The 25,017-nt window shown below is 37.4% G+C and overlaps 1 protein-coding gene across 1 annotated transcript in view; it reads left to right on the forward strand.

Moving 5' to 3' along the window:
* The window catches only part of LOC135216356 (type 2 phosphatidylinositol 4,5-bisphosphate 4-phosphatase-like), a 157,647-nt gene that overhangs the window by 105,311 nt on the left and 27,319 nt on the right, over window positions 1-25,017 (forward strand). The window contains exon 2 of the mRNA XM_064251596.1: window positions 2,091-2,266. Within this exon, the coding sequence (XP_064107666.1) occupies window positions 2,091-2,266 (176 nt within the window). The remainder of the gene's footprint in view (window positions 1-2,090; window positions 2,267-25,017) is intronic.

Here is a 25,017-nt window from a genome sequence, read left to right on the forward strand (position 1 = left end):
TACGGCGCCATAATGCCACTTACGGCATCGATAACCAGTTATCGGTGCCAGAAGCACCCTTATGGCTCTTCATAAGCACTTTATGGTGCCTCGTTTAGGTATGTTATGGCACCATAGATCGCCAATTTTATGGGGCTAGACATAAAACTGGATCACCGCTAACCAAGTCCGCCAATAACCGGGGGCTGCCTGTACCACAGTGACTTTGATCACTCAGCCATCAAGAGAGGTGTGAGTTTATATTGACTGCTGTACCTATTCCAGTCAAATTCAGGTTCTGTACTCAGAATTGGTATCAACCCATCTCCCCTGAAATGGCTGATTGGTGGGGTTGTGACACTACAAATTATGAATTTTTGTCACTTATACACCTGTAACCTCATTACATTCACAAATAGTGAGTGTAGGTCTTGTTTACAATTTCCTGTATAACCTCATTACATTCACAAATAGTGAGTGTAGGTCTTGTTTACAATTTCCTGTATAACCTCATTACATTCACAAATAGTGAGTGTAGGTCTTGTTTACAATGAAATTGACTAAATTCTTGGATTAACTTCCACCCCGAGATAATTAAAATGAAAGTAGTTAACATATCAAATACTTTCTCCCTTTCTTTCACCATTAATATTAACATTCATTGCTCCATTTTCTTGGTTTCCATTTCTTACAATCTTACTCTTGTTGACATTTTCTAACAACTTCACTTCTTGCAATCATTGCACAATCCATTCTGTATCATCTGCAAACTGATCATTGCAGAATCCATTCAAGGCCTTTTCACCAATGCAAATGTACTTTCTTTTGACCGTACAACATTCGACCTTAAAAGGTAGTCTTTAAACCATTCATTCTGTCGTTTGCATATTCTAACATGCATACTTTATTTCTTTCATAAAACCTTCCAATCAATGTCAGTACTGTAACATGATCTAGTATATATTCTCAATAACACTCACATTACTAATGTATCAGATGTAGCATAAGCTTTCTTCTCTTTTGTTTTTCCACAAAACAGTTTTTCCTTTTAATCTCAAATTTCTATAATAACTGTTTCATAAATGCTTAATCTTCATAATACTCACTTCCTTGTCTGAACCCAGTGTTATTCCTATATCAGTTGTCTTCTCATTTGTCTTAGTTTGCCCAAAATCCTTCCATACACCTTCCTTTATGAATTAAGTGCTAATACATACATATGTATTCCTGTGGTTCCTTCATCACTTTTGCTTTGTACAGAAGAAGAGTTATTCATCTCACCCATTGTTTCAGAACCTCTTCCATAATCCTGATATACCTACAAGCTCCAGTAAGCCTGGCAGTCACATCATCACCACCATGCTTTAGCAGCTTTCTTGTAATGCCATCAGTGCCTGGTGCCTTCACATCCTCCTACTCGCAGTTTTCTTTGACACTCACTTTTACAAACATTTTCAAGAATACACTAACCTTTTCTACTCTTGTGTAATTCAGCTATGCATCCTATTTATTCTTATACTATTCAACAAATCAAAATACTTTCCATTCTGTTTTTGCTAATCTTGAAAATTTATTATGGTTGTCAGTTTTGGTATTAAGGAATTCTTTTGTACATGTTACCTTCCATCAGAATTTTTTTCTGGATGACATGATTGATTATTTCATAAACAAAATCAGGAGACCATTGCCTAGATAATGCGTTAATATAGGGAATTTCTTTGTACATGTTCTCTACCATTAGGAATTTTTTTTTCTGTTCAACATGATGGATTGTTTTTTAGTAAACAAAATCTGAACACCATTGCCTAAATATTATTGCCTGAATAAGGAGTTTATTTGAGTAATTCATTTGTACATGTTCCCAACAATTAGACATTTTTTCCTGTTTGACCTGATAGATTTTTTTTCAGTAATTAAAATCTGGTGACCATTGCCTTAATAATGAATTGTTCCATCCTCAGGTGGAATGTTTTACTTGTATTTCACCTGTGGTAAGGGTCACATTTTCAGCTTCCATTTTTTTTACTTTATTTTACTCATCTTTATTAATCTTCAGTTGTTGTGGCTATGTTATGTATTTTCACAGTTTTAAAAAATGTTTTCTTTCCCAGGGACAGGGGAAGGTACTTTGGTGTCCCCTGTTGGCCCAGATGAGCTACCGCCACCATATACCCCCTCATCTTCGGGAGTGCCAATGGTGACATGCAGAGTTTGTCAAGCGATGATTGACATCTCTGGGAAAGTAGACCAGCATGTTGTTAAATGCAGTCAGTGTAACGAGGCAACGGTAAGTGTAAAGGATGTTGTGTATTGTACAGTGATGGGGGAGGGGGTTAGAACTGTGGTTAAGAGTGTGGTAAAGGTTATATTTGTACTCTTACAATAACCAAAAATCTGCCAGTAGCACACTTTTGCATTATGCTGTATCATACTTTTATATTGTGGGAGATGTTTTGCTAAGTTTCAGTAATTTGAAACTTTTGAGGGTTGAAAAGGTTATGTTGTTTGAAAGTCTGAGAGTTGATAAAGTCTGAAAAAACTTAGAAAGCAAGAAAAATAAAAGTAAATAAGCATTATCAGAATATTGTTCATGGTAGTGGTTTGTTTTTATAGATCTCGTCTTAAAACTGCGAGTATCGTGGGACACAATGCTTTGTCAAGCCAAGTTAGTGTTTAACCCTTAAACGCCGACTGGATGTATTATATGTCGACTAAAATTGTCTGTCGGGTGCTTAATTGACGTACGATACGTCAACTACAAAAAGTTTTTTTAAATATTCGCGGAAAAATAGTTATAGGCCTAGTTTGCAAAAAATTTTAAATCATGCGCCTTGAGGGATGCTGGGAGTTCACGGATCAAGCTGTTGTTTTGTTTACAAGCGTTACCCAGGCGCACATGCGCGAATTTCTTTCTTCTCGCACTAAAAAGCATCAGCGACACATTCGGAAATTCTTTAGTTATTTGGTCGTAATTTTTGCACCGTTTTATATTAGCCATTATATAGAGTTTTATATATGAAAATGTGCGCAATTTCATGTAGAATACAACAAAAAACAACCCATGGTCGTAGCTTTTATCAGTTTTGAAATATTTTCATACAAATCACGATATGTGCCAAAATTTCAACCTTTGGTCAACTTTGACTTGCCTGAAATGGTCGAAAAATGCAATTGTATGCTAAAAACTCTTACATTCTAGTAATATTCAATCATTTACCTTCATTTTGTAGCAAATTTGGAACTCTAGCACAATATTTCGATTTACGGTGAATTTTTGAAATAAAAACTTTCCTTACGTCCGTGCGGTAACTGCCGAAAATCTCTGAAATTCTTTCGCCAGTTTGTCATAATGTTTGCACCGTTTTATATTAGCCGTTACATAAAGTTTTATATATGAAAATGTGTGCAGTTTCATGTAGAATACAACAAAAAATACCCATGGTTCTAGCTTTTATCAGTTTTGAAATATTTTCATATACTGTATATACTCTCGCAACTATCATGCGAATTTTGAAGCCTTAATTTTGGAGCTAAGTTTAAGGGGGTCACAAAAATTCGAGTATGTAATTAATCATATATTAGTATCATATGATAAATATACAAACATAATAGATATGCATCTTTCCATGGAATTATATTTTTAAAAAGTTTTGTTTTACTTCTCTGCATCCAAAAATATTATGTATTTTCACATTACTATTTGCTTGTATTATAAAATACAAACAGCAATCAATGTTTTGTTTTTGGAAATCAGCTGAGGGCAATTCGAAGTAAGTTTGTTTTGCTGTGTTAAACCTCAAATCAGAGCGACTTTCTTGCCTAGTTAGCGCAAATGAATCTCAAGATACTCTATTTATATGAGACAAGGTTATTTTACATTATACAAGGTGTTTTCAAGTGGAAATATCACTTGAAAATGTATCGTTTTTGAACGAAATTTAGTATTTATTTTGTTAGTATTTATTTCGTTAGTAGATGCGTAAACAAAAATCAACATTCCGTTAAATATTTTCACTTTTATCCCATCAGAATACTATGAGCTTTACGTAATATCTTTTATTGGAGTGAAAGCAGTAAAATGTGTTCTTTTCGTGCCCATGAAGTTTGCGAAAGTTTCATGGAGCGAAGCAGCTGATAACCGGGGACCACCTGTAATAAATCAAGAATGCAAGAAGAGGAAAGAGATAAAATAACTTTTCACAAGGAAGCCATTTAGACAAACAATCAAGGCATGCAGAAGCTGAAAGCGGTGCCAGTGTGTTTATTACAGAGCTTAGTTACTTTTACAGTAGTAAATAACCATAAAAAGCAATTGTCACTAGATAGGTATTTTACCATAACGAAAGTAAGTGATTTGGGCAGATTGAAAGGAATTGAAAGAAATGGTGGGCGAATAATCATCCAGTCTCGCTGATAAGTCAGTGGGAAGCAGAGCCTCTCTCTCTCTCTCTCTCTCTCTCTCTCTCTCTCTCTCTCTCTCTCTCTCTCTCTCTCTCTCTCTCTCTCTCTCTCAGTGCATTGAACAGACTTGAGCAAGCTTTTTTTTCATTTTGTTTTTTACTGTATACAGTTTTGCATTTAATTGTTTTCATGTTTTATCATTGGTAAATTGATTGTGAAATATTTTATTTTTTATGTGAATTGGTACTGCTTTTATGTACATATTATAGTAAAGATTTACTGTCTCTTCTCTCCTCAAACAATACCATGACGCAGGATAACTTAAAATCATTTCTTTGTTACAGTAATACCCCGAGTTTGGCATGGTCTTTTAAATTGCTAATAAATGCATACTTCTGGCATTTGAACACTAAAGATGACCCTAGTCATGCTCCCTAACTTTAGGCTAACTTTTAAATGGAATTAAAGTTACTGTAATTTGATTTAAAAGTTAGTTTAATACATTACCCTTAAAAGAGGAATAACTGGTTGGCATAAAGATAGTAACAGTAACTACTATGTACATACATAATCATTTTTTTATGTATACTAAAGTTACATCTAATTCATGGGATGCCATTTTCTTTTTCTGTCAGAGTAAAAGTTTTCTTTGCATCACTAGGTAAACTTCATAAGTCAGGCATAACAAAGTCACAATTAAATAAAATAAAGAAGACATGTATGTACATGAGTAATGTTTGCTGAGAATGAAGGTAAAATTAAATCAATTTAAAATCATGAACTAGTGTGTAGAGAGAGAGAGAGAGAGAGAGAGAAGAGAGAGAGAGAGAGAGAGAGAGAGACGAGAGAGAGAGAGAGAGAGAGAGAGAGAAATACATACGTCATGTAGGTAAAACTCTGGAGGGGTATCATCTTTAAAAAGTGTGAATGGGGTCACATCTTTTGAAAGTAGTACATTAACTGTAGGTGCTGTAATTACGTAACATAGTACATACAGATTGTCCAGCACTTTTCTCCGAGGTTAAGAAAGTATTTTCACAGAACGGGACAGCTCTGATGTTTTACTAGTAGATCATCAGTTCTTATATAGTGACTAACACTGATTACCTGCTGCCTTTGTATTATTTTCAAAAATGTAAATAGCATACGCATAATCTACATAATAATGTTACACAAAAGCCTGAAAACTTATACTAATTGTAGTATATATTAGTACATACTTCAGAAATTGAACAAAGTCTGAGGGATATTGTCTTTGAAAAGTGAAGTTAAACTTGTGAGTGGGTATCACATCTTATAAAAGTATGTACATATATGTACTAAATGCATATTTATGCTTGCACAAAAATAAAATAATACATTTTTAATAAATTATTTAATGCAGAAAAGCTTTAGAATTTACAAATTTGCATTATAAATTAAACATAAACACTTGCAGGGTTTTGCAGTGCTTCTGGAGGGTTCGCAAATGTTCGCATTATTCTGAAGAACTCGTGTATGATAATTAGTTAACCCTTAAACGCCGAGTGGACGTATTTTACATCGACATTTTTTGTCTCTCGGGTGCCGACTGGACATATTTTACGTCGACATACAAAAGTTTTTTTAAAAATTCTCTGAAAAATACTTATAGGCCTACCAGCCGAAAACTCTGAATCACGCGCCTGGGGATCTGCTAGGGAGTTCACGGATCAATGCGTGGTTTTGTTTTGTTTACAATCGTTACGGCAGGCTGCGCAAGTGCGTGAATTTCTTTCTTAGCCACACTAAAAGTATCGGTGACACATCTCTGAAATTATTTCGTCACTTTGACATAATTTTTGTACCATTTTAAATTAGCCGTTACATGGAGTATTATATATGAAAATGTGTGCATTTTTATGTAGAATACAACCAAAAAATACTCATGATTGTAGCTTTTATCAGTTTTGAGATATTTTCATATAAATAACGATAAGTGCCAAAATTTCAACCTCGGTCAACTTTGACTACCGAAATGGTCAAAAAACACAATTGTAAGCTAAAAACACTTATATTTTAGTATATTCAATCATTTACCTTAATTTTGCAACTAATTGGAAGGTCTCAGCACAATATTTCAATTTTGGTGAATTTATGAAAAAACTTTTTCCTTACGTCCGCGCGGTAACTCTTCCGAAAAAAATCATACATGCAATTGTGGTAATGTTTGCACCATTTTAAATTAGCCGTTACATAAAGTTTTACATATGAAATGTGCGTAATTTTATGCACAATACAACTAAAAATAAAAAAAAAAACAACCCATGGTTGTAGCTTTTATCAGTTTTGAAATATTTCCATATAAAAAAATGATAAGTGGACAAATTTTCAACTCGGGTCAACTTTGACTCTACCGAAATGGTCGAAAAAAACGCAATTGTAAGATAAAAACTCTATATTTCTAGTAATATTCAATCATTACCTTCATTTTGCAACAAATTGGAAGTCTCTAGCACAATATTTTGATTTATGGTGAATTTATGAAAAAAATAACATTTTCTTTACGTATCCTGCGGGTAACTTCCGAAAAAATCATACGTGCGATTTGTGTAATGTTTGCACCATTTTAAATTAGCCGTTACATAAAAAGTTTTTTATATATGAAAAAATGTGCACAATTCATGTGAATACAACAAAAAATAATTGAAGGGTTGTAGGCTTTTCTCATTTTTCGAAATATTTGCATATAAATCACGATAAATAGAAAAAAAAAAAAAAACCATGTTCGGTCAACTTTGACTACCAAAATGGTCGAAAAACGCAATTGTAAGCTAAAACTCTTGCAGTCTAGTAATATTCAGTCATTTATCTTCATCTTGAAACAAATTCGAAGTCTATAGCACAATATTTAGATTTATGGTGAATTTAAAAAAAAAAAAACTTTCCTTCCCTCAGCGCGCGGATTCTCCGCCGCAAAAATCTCCGAAATGCGTACGTCGCATTCTCGGAATATTTACTCCGTTTCATATTAGGCATTTCATAGAGTTTTCTATATAAAAATGTGCGCAATTTCATGTACAATAAAACAAAAAATATTTGAAGGTTGTAACTTTTTCTAATTTCCGAAATAATTGCATAAAAAAAATATGATATATAAAAAAATTCGACATTCGGTCCAATTTAACTCGTCAGATATGGTCGAAAACTGCAGTTGTAAGCTAAATACTCTTACAGTATAGTAATATTCAATCATTTGTCTTCATTTTGAAAGAAATTGGAAAGTCTCTAGGACAATATGTTTAGATTTATATATGGTGAATTTTTGAAAAAAAATATTTGTTTACGTCCGCGCGTTACGAATTCATGCATCATTTTGTGATAATATTTTCTGTGTGTTGCTTTTATCGTTTTACAATGTGTTATATACCAAAATGATCGCAATTTAGTGTACATTACAACGGAAAAAAATAACTCGTTACCTGTAATCGTTTTGCGCATAACGTGATTTGAATACAATTATATATGAAATTTTGTTTTTGTGCTATAATATATCGCATTATTTATATATGATAATGATAATTTTTTTCATTTCTGATGGTTGCATACTAAACTTCAGGCAATGACAAAAAAAGGAGCCAAAAATGAACTCTTAATCTTGAAAACTAAGCGCTCTGTGATATTTTGAAAAAAATATTTTTTCTGCTTCCACGCTCACTCCGAGACCCCCCAGGCACACGGAAGACGATTTTTAATATACCCCTTCAGCATTTAAGGGTTAAGTTGCAATGAAAAGTTTGCATTATTGTGAAACTCGTGCAAATCAAATCACGTAAGTTTGGGGTATTTACTGTATTCCTAAAAATATAATGCCTTCTCCTCTACCACAAGTTAGCTGTGTGTCACTGCAACGACGAATGAATTTGTTAATTTTTATGTGAAAAGCTTCATTCTTTCATTTTACTATTTTTGTTAATATTGTTTAACTAGAACCGTCTCACTTGGTGCACCAAAACACTGGCTCAGTTCAGGTTTTTTTTTTTCTGTTATTGCATTTAATTGTTTTCATATTTTATCATTACGTTAAATTTATTGGGAAATTTCCCCTTTTTTTGTGAATTGTTATTGCTTTTATATAAGTACAGTGATATTTTAACACTTCTCCTTCTCTCCTCATTCAGTCTCAACTCAGCTGGGTGTGACGTCACCGCATTTACGTACGATTTTATGCATTTTTTATGTTAAATGTTATATTGAAAGTTAAATTTTATATTAAATGCTTTATACTTTTATTTATTTTGTCAAATATGATTATCATTAAACTAAATATTGTAAATGAAAATTTTTTTTAATACAGTTTAACTTGTAAGACCCAGTAGGCCATCGAATACAAGTATAAACTAGATAATCAAGTCAGTTCAAAGTACGAGCATTTGTTCGACCACAAAAAACTCTACACATTTTCTTGAAAAAATTTCGTTCGAAAAAAACGGAAAGTTCAACATAAGAAACGTTAACAAAAACGAGGTACCACTGTACACTGAATGATTTTTATCATAAAAATCTGTATATTTAGTTATGAAAACAATATAAAAAAATATAGTGATTAGTGAGTAAACAATGTTGTTAATTGTTATAAAAGAAGTTAATTAATGATGATATTAAAAGGTTAAATACTTCAATACTATAAGAGAAAGTGACTTATGTATACAGTACAGAAGTAACTTGATTATGTAATTGTCAAATGTTGTGTAAGGCAGATTTGTTTAATTTGTATTAAAGATTTATTTAATTTCTATTAAGGCATTTTTTTTTAGACATTTTTGCAGTTTGCATTTCATATTAATATTTAAAATTTTGGGTAAATCATTGTTATAAGCATTTTAAGGGATGTATATACTTATGAGTAACAGTTGTAAAAGGGTAGTGATCTAAGAGGTAGGGTTTCTTTAGGATGTTTGCGGGTGTTATTTTTTTGTATGAATTTAATATTAGGTAAATTATTTTAGTATGATAATTTAAAGTATATTTTTGTTTGAACTATGCAATGAAGGCATTGAATTGTTATTTGGCATTATTTAAGGCCAGTTACAAGCATTTTTAGAGTGGAATGTTGCATTCCCAGGATTTTATTTTGCATTTCTCGGCAGGTTCTGGAACCTATTCCCTTTTAAAAATGGGGAGTGCTTTAATTATGAAAAATTCAAAGAGTAACTATGATCACTATTTCTCTCTCTAAAATTCAATTATTTACTCTTAACCAAATGTTGCTAATTATCCAACCTCAGACTGTTAATAAGAGAGCCTTGAACATCATCATTTCAAGCTTGATCAGCAGTTATGATCTTTAATTGAAAGACCTAACTCAATGTTTTTAAAGCCTGCAAGTGCAGGTTAAGGTCTCTACCATTCTAATGTCAATTAGTAGTTACTACATATTCAGAAAAAAAAAACCAAATATGCTCAGAAAAATTAAAATCCTTTGATACACAAATACTCTGTCCAAGATGTTAATAGTACATGAAGCATCTTCAGTTACCACTATGAGATATGTATTTGAAAACAAAATATGATATACTTGACTAGACTGTTTAATATAACTTGAAAATAATAGTTACGGAGACTGTGACCGATCACTATGATAGGTTGCTTACATTATCAACAGCTTATTCATTTTTAGGCTATACATTTGATATGCGACAGTCACCTAATGCTGTTCATTAGATGTTTGTATTTTATGGGTTGTAAGACAGTGCAATGCATTAATATGTACATTGCATTATAATTTATAAAATCATTGTAGAATATTTTATATTGTTGCTATTTGCACTACTGACTGATGTAAAAACTCTTTGTCTTCATTAGAATAGATTAACAAGAGTGATTATATAGTGAACTCTATGTAACGGCTAATATAAAACGGTGCAAAAATTACGACAACGTGACTTAAGCATTTCGGAGATTTGCGGCTGAGATACCGCGCGCGGAGGGAAAGAAAAAGTTTTTTTTTTTAAATTCACCATAAATCAAAATATTGTGCTAGAGACTTCCCATTTGTTCCTAAATGAAGGTTAATGATTGAATATTACTAGACTGTAAGAGTTTTAGCTCACAATTGCGTTTTTCGACCATTGCGGTCGAGTCAAAGTTGACCGAATGTCGAATTTTTTCTATTTATCATGATTTATATGCAATTTTTTTTAAAAATGGTAAAAGTTACAACCATGAGTTATTTTTTGTTGTAATCTACATGAAACTGTGCACATTTTCATATATAGAACTCTATGTAACGGCTAATATAAAATGGTGCAAAAATTATGACAATGACTCAAGCATTTCGGAGATTTGTGGCCGAGATACCGGGCGCAGAGGGAAGGAAAAAGTTTGTTAAAAAATTCACCATAAATCAAAATATTGTGCTAGAGACTTCCAATTTGTTTCAAAATGAAGGTAATTGATTGAATATCACTAGACTGTAAGAGTTTTAGCTTACAATTGTGTTTTTCGACCATTGTGGTCCAGTCAAAGTTGACTGAATATCGAATTTTTTCTATTCATCATGCTTTATATGCAAGTTTTTCAAAAATGATAAAAGCTCCAACCATGAGTTACTTTTTGTTGTATTTTACATGAAATGGCACACATTTTCATATATAAAACTATGTAACGGCTAATATAAAATGGTGCAAAAATGACGACAATGTGACTCAAGCATTTCGGAGATTTGCGGCCGAGATACCGCACGCAGAGGGAAGGAAAAAGTATTTTTCAAAACTTCACTATGAATCGAAATATTGTGCTAGAGACTTCCAATTTGTTTCAAAATGAAGGTAAATGATTGAATATTACTAGACTGTAAGAATTTTAGCTTACAATTGCGTTTTTCGACCATTGTGGTCGCGTCAAAGTTGATCGAATATCAAATTTTTTCTATTTATCGTGATTTATATGCAAATTTTTCAAAAGTAATAAAAGCTACAACCATGAGTTATTTTTTTTTGTATTCTACATGAATTTGCACACATTTTCATATATAAAACTCTATGTAATGGCTAATATTAAACAGTGCAAAAATGACGACAATGTGACTCAAGCATTTTGGAGATTTGTGGCCGAGATACCGGGCGCAGAGGGAAGGAAAAAGTTTTTTTCAAAAATACACCATAAATTAAAATGTTGTGCTAGAGACTTCCAATTTGTTTCAAAATGAAGGTAAATGATTGATTATCACTAGAATGTTAGATTTTTTGCCCTCCCAAAAATACCATTATATATTATATATATATATATTATATATATATATATATATATATATATATATATATTATATATATATATATATATATATATATATATATATATATATATATATATATATATATATATATATATATAATATATATATATATATATATAATATATATATATATATATATATATATATATATATATATTATTATATATAATATATATATATATATATATATATATTATATATATATTATATATTTATATATATATATATATATATATATATATATATATATATATATATATATATATATATATAATATATATATATATAATATACATTTATCTTTATATATATGACCGCAGTGTGGTACTTGCAGTCACACTCCCCGATCCTGCAAAGTGCTATGTTGCAGGTGCGACAGAAAGAACCGGGTGTCTCACCTCCTGCCATTCATATGGCACACCCGGCACCGTTTCTAAGCCTGCACCCTTGTAGGGGGTCCAGTGTGTGATCCCCTGGCTGCAGCCAACATACAGGATCCACTGTCTGACGGGAAGTTGAAATCTGAGTGCGGGCGGGATCATCAAGGGCAGCGGCAGGAGCATGACGACCAAAGTTGGCCTTCCTAACATCTGCCCTTTCCTCTAGGGGCATATCTGGAGCTCGGGGCAGGGGGGCGGTGATGGAAGGCCATTCATCGGGATTAAAGTTTATGAGGGCATTCCTGGCCACCTCGTTCTACTGGATGTGGGACAACCTCCGGGGGTCGGAATTGTACCCACAGTAGAGGATGTAGGCATTCTGGAGGGCCAACTGAAGTATGTATTTGATGAGCTTCTGTGTCCAGTACCTGGTTCTCCTGGCGAAGGGATAATACTGGATGAGTTGATCAAAGAGATCCACTCCTCCCATGTGCCTATTGTAGTGCCCAATGACGGTAGGCTGCTCGATAAGAAACTCCTCATACATAACTTGGCTCTGCCGACGTGTCTTCTTCCGCTGAATGACGACTTCTTGGATGGGCTGATGACTCCTCGTAATCATGGGGACGAGTCGGACCCCCTTCCAACAGATGACGAAGACATCTCCCTTCAGTCACCACTCTGTCTCTCCTCTTGCCAGATGTTGCGGCTGGCTAGCGAACCTCTTGAAGACATTCAGGGCCCCACGTACCAACCGAAGGGTACCACTGACGTGCACACCAGCTTCATACAGTTCCTGGGCCAGGGATACTGAGTTATAATAATTATCCATAAACAGGTGGTTTCCATCCCTGGATATGGAAACTATCTACAAGACCGAAGACAGTGTCACGCAGCATGGAGAAGACCCCGGAATACACAGAGAAGTCCACGACGTATCTAGTGTTGGACTCCGTAATAAAGAATAACTTTACACTATATTTCATTGGCTTCTTGGGGTTGTACACTTTTATGCTAAAACGTCCTTTGTAAGGCATCATCCCCTCATCCAAAGAAAGGTTCTTTCCAGGAACCACAAGAATTTTGCACCGTTCACGAATGATCCAACACTGGGTGGACTAAGATGAGGAGGTCGTGGTTATTCCGGGGTATGGCCCTTCGGTTGAAGGCGTTGAAATACCTGTCCAAGGCCAGGAAACTATCACGGACCATAATGGTGGGCACATTGGGCATACTTAATAAAAAATTCCGCCTCCAATATTGCCTGATGTCAACAGCAGGCATCATTCCCAAAAAAATGTGGAGCCCCAAAAAATGTGCCATGTCCGTGAGGTTGCAGCCCCGCCAGCGATACGACAACGTTGTCCGCAGTTCGTCACGGCAGTACCGAGCGTAGTCCGTCTTCTCTGCTACCAGGTATTCCAGCAATTCCCTCGTCAGGAACAGCTGAATGAACTCCAGAGCAGTGAGAGGAACAGGTACGGTGAGTCCAGGTGCTGCCGTGAATGGGTGCATATTAGGTGGGGTGGGGTCCTCCAACCACCCCTCATCACTTTCAAACGAACGGCCTTCACCTAGGCTGGCGTGACGTTGCGACCTTCTACGGGCACGCGCACGTGCTCAGGCATGGTTTCGCATTCGAACCCCCCATCCCCACTGGTTCATCTCCCTCGCTTTCACCCTCGCTTTCCTTTGCGTCCTCAACAACTCCTCCTCCTCAGAATCTGCACATTATCATCAGTGACTTTCATATCCTAAATTTTGTATCTTCATAATTAACGCTATTAGTTTTTTCGTCATTTATTTTTATTGTAGAGGACATTGGGAAGAAAAAAATAATGGATGAATTTCGGTGATCATGGTGCATTTGAATGTCGCCGACAAAACTTGAACAAAGCACACCGGCACCATCTATTGAGGAAAATGAAGACTAAACTGTTCGCTATTGAAATAAACATTTTCTAGCATAGATAAAGATTTATGCTTATGCGTCTTACCCCTAGCATCATATGATCTCATGGGTGGCATATTGAATAGGTAAATACAGTCACATAAACGAAATTATCAAAACTGTATCACTTTCCAACAAGCACAGAGTAAGGAATTCATGCATGCCAAATACCTCATTGTTTAGATTAAAAGTTTAGACTTGGTATAGCCTTTTTAAGTGGATAATTTGAAAATTATATTTATTCATTTAACCCTTAAACGCCGAAGGGATATATTAAAAATCGTCTTCCGTGTGCCTTGGGGGTCTCGAAGTGAGCGCGGAAGCGGAAAAAATATTTTTTTCAAAAAATCACAGCACGCTTAGTTTTCAATATTAAGAGTTCATTTTTGGCTCCTTTTTTTGTCATTGCCTGAAGTTTAGTATGCAACCATCAGAAATGCGAAAACAAAATTTCATATATAATCGTATTCAAATCGTGCTATGCGCAAAACGGTTCAAGGTAACGAGTTAATTTTTTTTCTGTTGTAATGTACACTAAATTGCAATCATTTTGGTATTTAACACATTGTAAAACGATAAAAGCAACACAGAGAAAATATTATCACAAAATGATGCATGAATTCGTAACGCGCGGACATAAACAAATATTTTTTCAAAAATTCACCATAAATCTAAATATTGTCCTAGAGACTTCCAATTTGTTTAAAAATGAAGACAAATGATTGAATATTACTATACTGTAAGAGTATTAGCTTACAGTTGCAGTTTTCGACCATATCTGATGAGTTAAAGTTGACCGAATGTCAAATTATTATATATTTTTTTTTATATGCAATTATTTCGGAAATTAGAAAAGCTACAACCTTCAAATATTTTTCATTTTATTCTACATAAAATTGCACACATTTTCATATATAAAACTATGAAATGCCTAATATAAAACGGAGCAAATATTCCGAGCATGTGACGTATGCATTTCGGAATTTGCGGCGGAGAATCCACACAGGGAGGGAAGGAAAGTTTTTTTTTTTAAATTCACTATAAATCTATATATCGTGCTAGAGACTTCGAATTTGTTTCAAGATGAAGATAAATGACTGAATATTACTAGACTAAGAGTTTTAGCTTACAATTGCGTTTTTCGACCATTTCGGTAGAGTCAAATTTGACCGAACGGGGTTTTTTTCTATTTATCGTGATTTATATGCAAATATTTCGAAAATGAGAAAAGCTTCAACCTTCAATTATTTTTTGTTGTATTCTACATGAAATTGCGCACATTTTCATATATAAAACTTTATGTAACAGAGTTACTGTGCGGACGTAAAGAAAATGTTATTTTTTTCATAAATTCACCATAAATCGAAATATTGTGCTTGAGACTTCCAATTTGTTGCAAAATGAAGGTAAATGATTGAATATTACTAGAATATAAGAGTTTTAGCTTACAATAGTGTTTTTCGACCATTTCGGTAGAGTCAAAGTTGACCGAAGGTTGAAATTTTGGCACTTATCGTTATTTATATGAAAGTATCTCAAAACTGATAAAAGCTACAATCATGAGTATTTTTTTGTTGTATTCTACATAAAAATGCGCACATTTCCATATATAATACTCCATGTAACGGCTAATTTAAAATGGTACAAAAATTATGTCAAAGTGACGAAAAAAATATTAGAGATGTGTCACCGATACTTTTTAAGTGCGGCAAGAATGAAATTCGCGCCTTCGTAATGATTGTAAACAAAACAACACCTTGATTCGTGAACTCCCAGCATCCCCCAAGGCGCGTGATTCAAGAGTTTTCGGCTGGTAGGCCTACAAGTATTTTTCCGCGAATTTAAAAAAAAACTTTTGTATGTCGACGTAAAATACGTCCAGTCGGCACCCGAGAGACAAAAAATGTCGACGTAAAATACGTCCACTCGGCGTTTAAGGGTTAATGTTAACATAAAAAACATATTTGGCTTCACTTATTTTCAAAACTAACAACTATTTTTAATCAAAACAAAGGAGATATGGCATAATTTTTGCGATCTTGAAGTTGTAAACAATACATGGCACTACCCTGGTGGCGGCGCAATGAACTAACGGCAGCTGATTTAAAATCAAGCTGAACCACAGGAGTCCCCTGACCATTGAATACCAGTTTTAAGAGGTTCAATTGTACCATTGAAAAAAGCAAATAATGGTGATTATTGCACTGCCAACAGTTCCATTCTTTCCATGGCAGTGCTTGTGTCCTTTCTACTGTGCATTGTTTATGAACTATAGAATGAATGCTTCATAATACATCGCTTTTTATTATTTAAGTGCAAATTGTTTGATAGTGCTAGTTTAGGCTGCAGCAATCATGTTTCTATGTAAAGAAGGAAAGATAAACAAATTGTTCAGTCTAAACTTTGCATCTTGAGAATTCTGTCAATGCTTAGTGGTGTTTAGAGAGTGTAATGTTCCACTATAAAGTTCATATCCCTATGAGTCTGGTGAGACTGGGATTTTCACATCATGGAAGTAAGGCATGTAGTATTAACCCTCAAACGCTGAAGCGGTATTTTAAAAATCGTCTCCCATATGCCGGCGGCATTCGCGAGTGAGCGCCGAAGCGGAATTTTTTTTTTTTTTTTTAAATCACAGCACGCTTAGTTTTCAAGATTAAGAGTTTATATTTGGTTCCTTTTTTTGTCATTGCCTGAAGTTTAGTATGCAACCATCAGAAATTAAAAAAATATTATCATATATAAATATTGGGATATATGACAGCGCAAAAAAAAATTTCATATATACTGTAATTATATACAAATCGTGCTGTGAGCAAAACGGTTAAAGCTAATGAGTTAATTTTTTTTCGTTGTATTGTACACTAAATTGCAATCATTTTGGTATGTAACTCATTGTAAAACGATCAAGGCAACACAGAGAAAATATTATCACAAAAAATGCATGAATTCGTAATACGCGGACATAAAAAAAAGCTGTTTTCAAAAATTCACCATAAATCGAAATATTGTGCTAGACACTTCCCGTTTGTTGCAAAATGAAGGTAATTGATTGAATATTACTAGACTGTAAGTGTTGTAGCTTACAATTGCAGTTTTCGACCTTTTCGGTCGAGTTAAAGTTGACCAAAGGACGAATTTTTTCTATTTATCATTATTTATATGAAAATATTTCAAAACTGATGAAAGCTACAACCATGGGTGGTTTATGTTGTATTCTACATGAAATTGCACACATTTTCATATATAAAACTTCATGTATTGGCTAATTTAAAATGGTGCAAACATTACGACAATCGGACGAAAAAATTTATGATTTTTTCGGAAGTTACCGCGCGGACGTAAGGAAAAAGTTTATTCATAAATTCACCATAAATCGGAAATATTGTGTTAGAGACTTTCAATTTGTTGCAAAGTAAAGGTAAATATTTGAATATTACTGGAATGTAATAGTTTTAGCTTACAATTGCGTTTTTTTACCATTTCGGTAGAGTCAAAGTTGACCAAAGGTTGAAATTTTGGCACTTATCGTTATTTATATGGAAATATTTCAAACTGATAAAAGCTACAACCATGGGTTGTTTGTTGTTGTATTCTACATGAAATTGCACACATTTTCATATATAAAACTTTATGTAACAGTTAATTTAAAATGGTGCAAACATTACGACAATCTGACAAAAAAATTTCAGATTTTTTTCGGAAGAGTTACCGCGCCAACGTAAGGAAAATGTTTTTTTTTTTCTTTTCATAAATTCACCATAAATCAAAATATTGTGCTAGAGACTTACAATTTGTTGCAAAATAAAGGTAAATGATTGAATATTACTAGAATGTAAGAGTTTTAGCTTACAATTGCGTTTTTTGACCATTTCGGTTGAGTCATAGTTGACCGACAACGGTTGAAATTTTGGGCACTTATCGTTATTTTTATATGAAAAAAAATATTTCAAACTGATAAAAGTTACAACCATGAGTTTGTTTTTTTTTGTTGTATTCTGACATGAAATTGCACACATTTTCATTTATAATACTCCATGTAACGGCTAATATAAAATGGTGCAAAAATTATGTCAAAGTGACAAAATAATTTCTGAAATGTGTCGCTGATGCTTTTTGGTGCGAGGAGAAAGAAATTTGCGCTTGCGCAGCTGGGTAATGATTGTAAACAAAACAACGCCTTGATCCGTGAGCTCTCAGCATCCCCCAAGGTGCGTGATTCAAAATTTTTCGCCTAGTAGGCCTATAACACTTTTTCTGCGAATTTAAAAAAAAACTTATGTATCGACGTATATACGTCCAATCGACACCCAACAGACAATTTATATCTATGTTTAATACGTCCAATCGGCGTTAAAGGGTTAACTTAAAAATAAAAGGGATTTTGACGTAGGAAAAATCTATTTCTGGGTGATTGGCTCGTGTCGCCCTATGAAAGTATCCTTAATATCATTCTTTCTAGGCAAAATTAATCTAAAATTACCAGAGAAAAACAAAATTAAGAAATGTCAGTAAAAACTGACTCGCTCACTCTATAAAAAAGAAGTGTCGGTATGAGAAATATAGGCGAGTGGGATCACTACCACGAGTCATTCACCATTTAGACCTTCCAACATAAAATCCTCACCAGAGAGAGCTGATACGAAAGGGTGATGCGGCCGCTACTACTACTACTACTGACGCCACGGACAGCAGCGCCCCTAGCGGTCATCCTTAATCTATGACATCTTGTCCTGCAGGTGGGTAAAAGAAAACATGGTGGGTTTCATAGGGCGACACGAGCCAATCACCCACAAATAGATTTTTTCCTACGTCAAAATCCTCTTTCTGGGCTCAGCTCTGTCGGCCTATGAAAGTGTACCAGAGAAACAGACAAGATGGGAAAAAGGACAAATGAAAATCAGTTGTAAAAAAAGAGAATATATAAATATAAGTGAATCAGGGACATTGCAGTATACAAACAAAGTACTTAAAGCTAACTTATCCTAAAACAATGACATGATAAGAAAGCAATCAATATAAAGTACTTAAAATTAACTTATATTAAACATAGTAATACCCAGTAATGTAATGGCAACATAACAAAATTTGATTCACTTAACTAAGACATTTACATAATATACAAACACATTGTGTTCTACCCTAGCATAAAAATAAGGGTAGAAACACTGAAGTACAATATAATTACATAGTGTGGATGTCCCTAGCAAAAAATAAGGGACTATCCACAAATATGATTCTAGCGGCTAAGGCTAGAGTATCCGAGTAGCATGGCAATAGGGTGAGGCATGTTGGATGAGGTAGGTAGAAAGGAGACCTGGATCTATACTACGACTACTATACAGTATCAGGAGAAACAATGTTTCGCTGCTACTACTGCAGAAAATTTTAAAGATTCCAAGGACTTTAGGTAATGACGTTTTAAAGACTGTCGGTGATTTCCATCCAGTATACTTTTTAAGATCCTCAAAGTTCATATGTGGAAGTAATTAATTGAGTGGCTGCTACTCTGATGTCATGTGCTTTTGAAATGAATCAGGATTGGCTTGTTTAATGAAGTAAAGGATCTGTTGTCTAACCTTCCTTTTACTGATAAAGTACCACCTTTTTCTCTCATAAAGAGAGAACCTGAGGATCTTGAGGATGTAACGAGATAGAAAGGCTCTTAAAGTTGATACTGGGCAGAGAGAAGGGTCTTGCGGAAGTGGGATGACTTTCCAAGGAGCCCACCTTGCAAGGGGATCCTCATTTTTAGCCAAAAAACTACGATCCGGCGCAAGTAGAACTTCTCCTGAGGGGAGGAATTTCCACATGACCCGCATCTCTGGATAGAGCCGACAGTTCTGAAATTCTGGCTCCTGAAGCCAGGCTTAATAAGAAATAACGTCTTTCTAAGAAGCATTATGAATGTACAAGACGAGTTGTCAGTATCTGAGGCTAGTTTTAGGACATCATTTAAGAAAACCATGAAACTGCAGTAGGCCCTGGTTTGAGAAGTCTAAGTCTAGCACAGGCTTTGGGAATAGACCGTAAAGTAAGATTCTGTTAGGTCTATCTAGGAAAAAAACCCAACTGAAAGATTTTCTTCAAGCCGTTTATGATTTTTGTAGTAATAGTGCTAGCTGCTAAAGCCTTTTTCAACAAGGACCTGAAAAAGGATATAGCTAAGTTAACTGTCATGGTTGGTAGTGTTTGATTCTTTCAGGAAGGATGCTAAGTTTCTTAACAGCTGAGTCATATTGTCTAATAGTTGACTCTCTTTTATCTGATTCTAGGAAGAGGATGTTTTGCGGATCAATGTTAGCCATCTTTGTTAGCCGCAAACTTCATGAAGTCCATAAAGTTAGGGTCTGAAGAATTCCTGAGGAAGGCGAACACAGTCCTCATTTGTACTGATTGCGACAGCTTGGGATTGGGAATCCGTTGAGGTCGGAGACCCAATTCCAGAAGCAGAGGATACCAGTTACTTTTTGGCCAGTCTGGAGCAATCAGAGCTACTAGTCCCTTGAAAGTCCTCAGCTTGCTCAAGACTTTCAAAGAAGATTCACTGGAGGAAAAAACATAAATTTTTTCCTCCATTGATTCCAATCTAACGACATAGGGCGTCGTGGCATAAGCCAGAGGGTCCAGGTTGGGGGCCACATAGCAAGGAAGCTTGTGGTTCGCTTGTGAGGCGAAGAGATTCTACTTCGGAGACCTGGGACCCTCCGGCATATTCCACTGGAATGACCCGTCGTCCAGGGACCATTCCTGATTCCAGAGGGACTGACCGGAGGGACAAAGCGTCTGCTATCACATTTCTTACCCCCGCCAGGTGAGTGGCGGACAGATGCCATCTGTGCTTGCCTGCTAGCGCAAAGATAGCTATCATGACATGATTTATGTGTTTGGATTTGGACCCTCCTCTGTTGATGCAATGTACTACCACTGCACTGTCCAAAACTAGTCTTAGATGAGACTTCTTCGGGGGAAGGAGTCTCTTCAGGGTAAGAAATACTGCCATGCTTCCTGGACGTTTGTTATGTGAAGCTGGCGGAACTGAGCTGACCAAGTCCCCTGAACTTGCTTGAATTGAGAATATCCCCCATCCGAACAGGGAGGCATCCGTGTGAATGGTTAAACACTGGAAGGGGATATTGAAGGGGTACTAACTTGGCAAGGTTCTTCACTTTTGTCCATGGACGTAGCTTGATTGCGAAGGATCTGTGGAATTATTGACAACTTGTCTCGAGATTTGGCGTTTGCTCTCGATCGCCAAACTCGATTTATATCTTTCAGCCTTGCTTTCAGGAGGATATCTGTTACTGAAGCAAACTGAAGGGAACCTATGGATTCTTTCCTGGTTTTCTCCTTGATGTTGTTTGCATTTGAGAAATTGTTTCACAGACTTGGCTATTTCTTTTCCTTTTGGCCACCGGAATTGACAGATTGTGGGGAAGACAAAATCCCATGGATTCCTAGCCACTGAAAACCGAGACTCTGGAGTAAGTCTGGATTTTCGTTTTGTTTATCTGGAAACCGCAGATGTTCCAGAAATTGAACTACCTTTTTGTGGCTTTGAGACATTCCTCGACCGTTGGTGCCCAGATCAACCAATCGTCGAGGTATGCTGCTACCATTATCCCTTGAGTTCGTGAATACCCTGGGGGCTACATTCAGACCGAAGGGCATCACTTTGAATGAGAACGTCTGATTTCCTAGTTTGAAGCCTAGGAATGGACGGAAGTGCCTGGCTATAGGGATATGATAGTATGCGTCTGTAAGATCGATGGAGGATGTGACGGCCCCACGGGGAAGTAAGGTCCGTACCTGCGAGATGGTAAGCATTTTTGAACTTGTCGCAACGAATGAAAGAGTTTAGCTTTGACAAGTCTAAGATTTACCCTTCTTTTTGTTGAGCCTTTCTTTGGCACGCTGAGTAAGCGACCTTGAAATTTTAGATGCTTGACTTTCGCAATAGCTCCTTTCTGAAGGAGTTCCTCCGCATAATCTGTCAATTCCTTTGATGGTTTCCTGATAAAATGATTTGATTGGAGGGGATCTCTGATCCAACTCCAACCCAATCTTTGGACATGATGCTCTGTGCCCATTTGCTGAACCCCCACCTGTGACGGAAGAGGAACAGCCTCCCTCCTACCTGGGGAGCCTCGCTGTTGTTGGGCGGGTTGACCTCCGCGCCCTCCTCTGAATTGTCTTCCTCTTGCAGCTCTCCCTGTGCCACGCTGGCGAAAGTGGCCCCTCGCCCTGCTACCCTAGAAAACCTATTAAAGGCTGGGTAAGCCTGGCTTTCATACATAGAGTTGAAGGCCGGCGAGACTGCGTAGGAGGTTGACGGTTGAGGACTGAGGGGACAACAGGAGGATGGGTTGAGCCTGTTTTGAAGTCGATGGCTGTCCCTGTTGGGTAACTGGGACGGTCTTAAACAAACTGCTGTTGCTGCTGTTGCTTCTGGTAAGGCTGGAACCTTCTGCCAGACTTCTTAAGTTTCTTACCAGCAGCAGGGGCGGTCTCTTGCTTCCTCTTGGAAGAGATGCCCCACCTAGCCCTAAGGCTCTGGTTGAGCCTAGCAGCCTCGTGGTGCACCTCGTTCACAGCGGACTCTGGGAAGAGGTCCGCACCCCACTGCTGGAAGCCAGAGTCTATTAGGCTCGTGCCTGATAGTGGCCTCCTGCAGAACGTGCTTTCGGCAGTTCCTCCTAGCTTGGAAGAAGTCGAAAGCATCCGTCTGTACTGTCTGGAGCTGAGACTTGGCCAGAATCTTGAATAGCGGTTCTGTGCCATAAGACAGAGCAGCCATTTCTGTGATGATTAGGGAGTTAAGGGACTTCCAAATCTAGTTCGAGCATCGAACTCAGCCTGAATCAGAGTATCAGGCAGCCTTGGAAGCTTCTCGCCAAACTGGTCCATTGCGCAGTCTGGCTTTAAGCTTACCAATCGTGAACGTGGCAGGCAAGTTCTCCCACAATTCTCCAAAGGCTGGGAAGAGCGGAGAAGTAGACTCAGCTTCCCTCAGCTGAGGGGGGCATGGCAGGCTCATCCTTGAGGGACTGCCTGAAGAGTCGCTTCCACTATTTTTTGGTAGCGAACGGAAGAGAAAGCCTCCTCTTCCGTCGCGAAAATAGTTGAAAGGGACTCTTGAAAGCCTGGAGCTTAGTGTTTACACTCCAATCCTCTAGGCAGTGAAACCCCATTCCGCTGTGCGTGCTCCCTACTATACAGCACGTTCTCTCGGGAAATCTTGTCCTCTCTAGTGAGAGCAGCCACGGTCAGCCTAGCATACCCAATGAAAAAGGCTGAGTCAATCCAGGAGGATAAAACTCGAAAGTCCTCAATCTTCGGAGTTCTCCGGGACAGAGATCATGCCCATGGAGAAGGCTGGTAGGGATTCGTATGGAGGTAACTGCAGAATGCCCAGTACCTGCTAACGGGGGGAGATTGGCTGAGGAACCTGAGAAAGCCCCAGCAACACGGTCCTCATTCTCTCTAACTCTGTTAGAGAGATCCTGAATGGATTGGCCAGACTGACTGAGTGTTTGACAGCTGCGCAAAACATCTGTTTCAAACCTGGTCCCGAGGGCGGACACCTGTGAGCCAACCATCTCTCCCACTTGCTGCATCACCACTGCCGAAAAGGTGGTGGGATCAAAGGAGCCTGGTCCCGCCACTCCAACCGGCGTTGCCGGAGTGGATGCCGGTGGAGGCCGGAGAAGGCGTTGGCTCGGCTGGAGCGCGAGCCTTCTCCTTAGAAGCCCTTGCTTCTAGAGCTCTTAAGAGTACGAAGAGCTCGGCTTTGCCTTCACCGCGTCAGCGTAGGAAGTTCGTAGACTTCTTTGCTGAAGAAGACGACGACGGGGAACTTCTTAAGAAGTCGTCTTGTGGAGGGTTCTTCCTGTTCTCTCTGTCCCTTCACCTTCGGGGGTTACAGAGAGAGCGGGGAGGGAGCAGGCAGGGAACTCAGATCCCGTAAAGCCTTGGAAAGAAGCAGTAGAAGGGACAGGAGAAGATGATCCAGGAGCGCCCAAGGAAAGGGACCTTGGGCGCCCGACACACCTACCTCAACCAACAAATCCTCTGCCCCTACCGCCATAGGCTCGATGTTCAGGTCCAAGTTCGCCACATCTGGGACCGCCGCTCCTGCGTTGGAGGCGGACCCGAACGCCTGCTGCACCTCCTGCTGTATCGAAGCTATGAGAGGGGCTGCCGAGATGGGGTCAACATAACCGGTCGACTTGCCGCCGGGGAAGATCTGAACGGCCAGCTTCTGTCGAGGATGTATGGCTGGCCCTTGGCGGCGTTCTTCCCGAAGCCGCCCACCCAAGCCTTCATTGGGTTTGCTAAGGCGACTTCCTTCACGGCGGCAGCCTGAAAGAGAAGGCGAAATGAAGGCTTCTAGCGGCGGAGACAGGGTTGAACAAGCTTATAACTAAGTGTTTATTAGTGATGCGACCAAGAAGTCTAAGAGTAGACTTACCCCCCCAACAGCTGCTAACAAGGTCGTAGCATATGGTGCAGGCTTCCTGGGTGCCAGTACGATCAGACCATTGTGGGTCGTGGCACACGGGTCGTGAGTCCTACACTCCTCATGGGCGCAGGGGTCGTAGAGAGTGGCGTTGCACCCCAGGACCTGACAGTTGGTAGCCTGTAAGTGGAAAAGATACATAAGTATCAGGAGCACACTTACAGCCTAACAATTGCTTCGACTGCATGCCGGAGCGTGAAAGTTAGATTAAACCAGAGCCCCGCCATAATACGTGTGGTTAACTAGGCGGTTGGAGTTGTCTAAGGCTACGCCGGAGACAGGAGAAAAAATATCCAACCAGGCTGTGGTGGGGAGCCATGAAACCACGACGGAGAAACGACGGAGATGGTACACTAAAAATAAATTAAAAGTAAAAATTCACCGTAAAATTAGGGTACATCCTCCTATATTTATAACGAAGTATACACATTTTTTCCCGTCTACTAGAAGAGTGCCCGGGTAAGGAGCGAGCTCTCCTCCGGTAGCGGAAGAAAGTGGATATAGTAGGCAAGCAACAGACCACTAGTAATGA

The sequence above is a fragment of the Macrobrachium nipponense genome, chromosome 6, assembly GCF_015104395.2.
Source record: "Macrobrachium nipponense isolate FS-2020 chromosome 6, ASM1510439v2, whole genome shotgun sequence".
Classification (NCBI taxonomy): Eukaryota; Metazoa; Arthropoda; class Malacostraca; order Decapoda; family Palaemonidae; genus Macrobrachium; species Macrobrachium nipponense.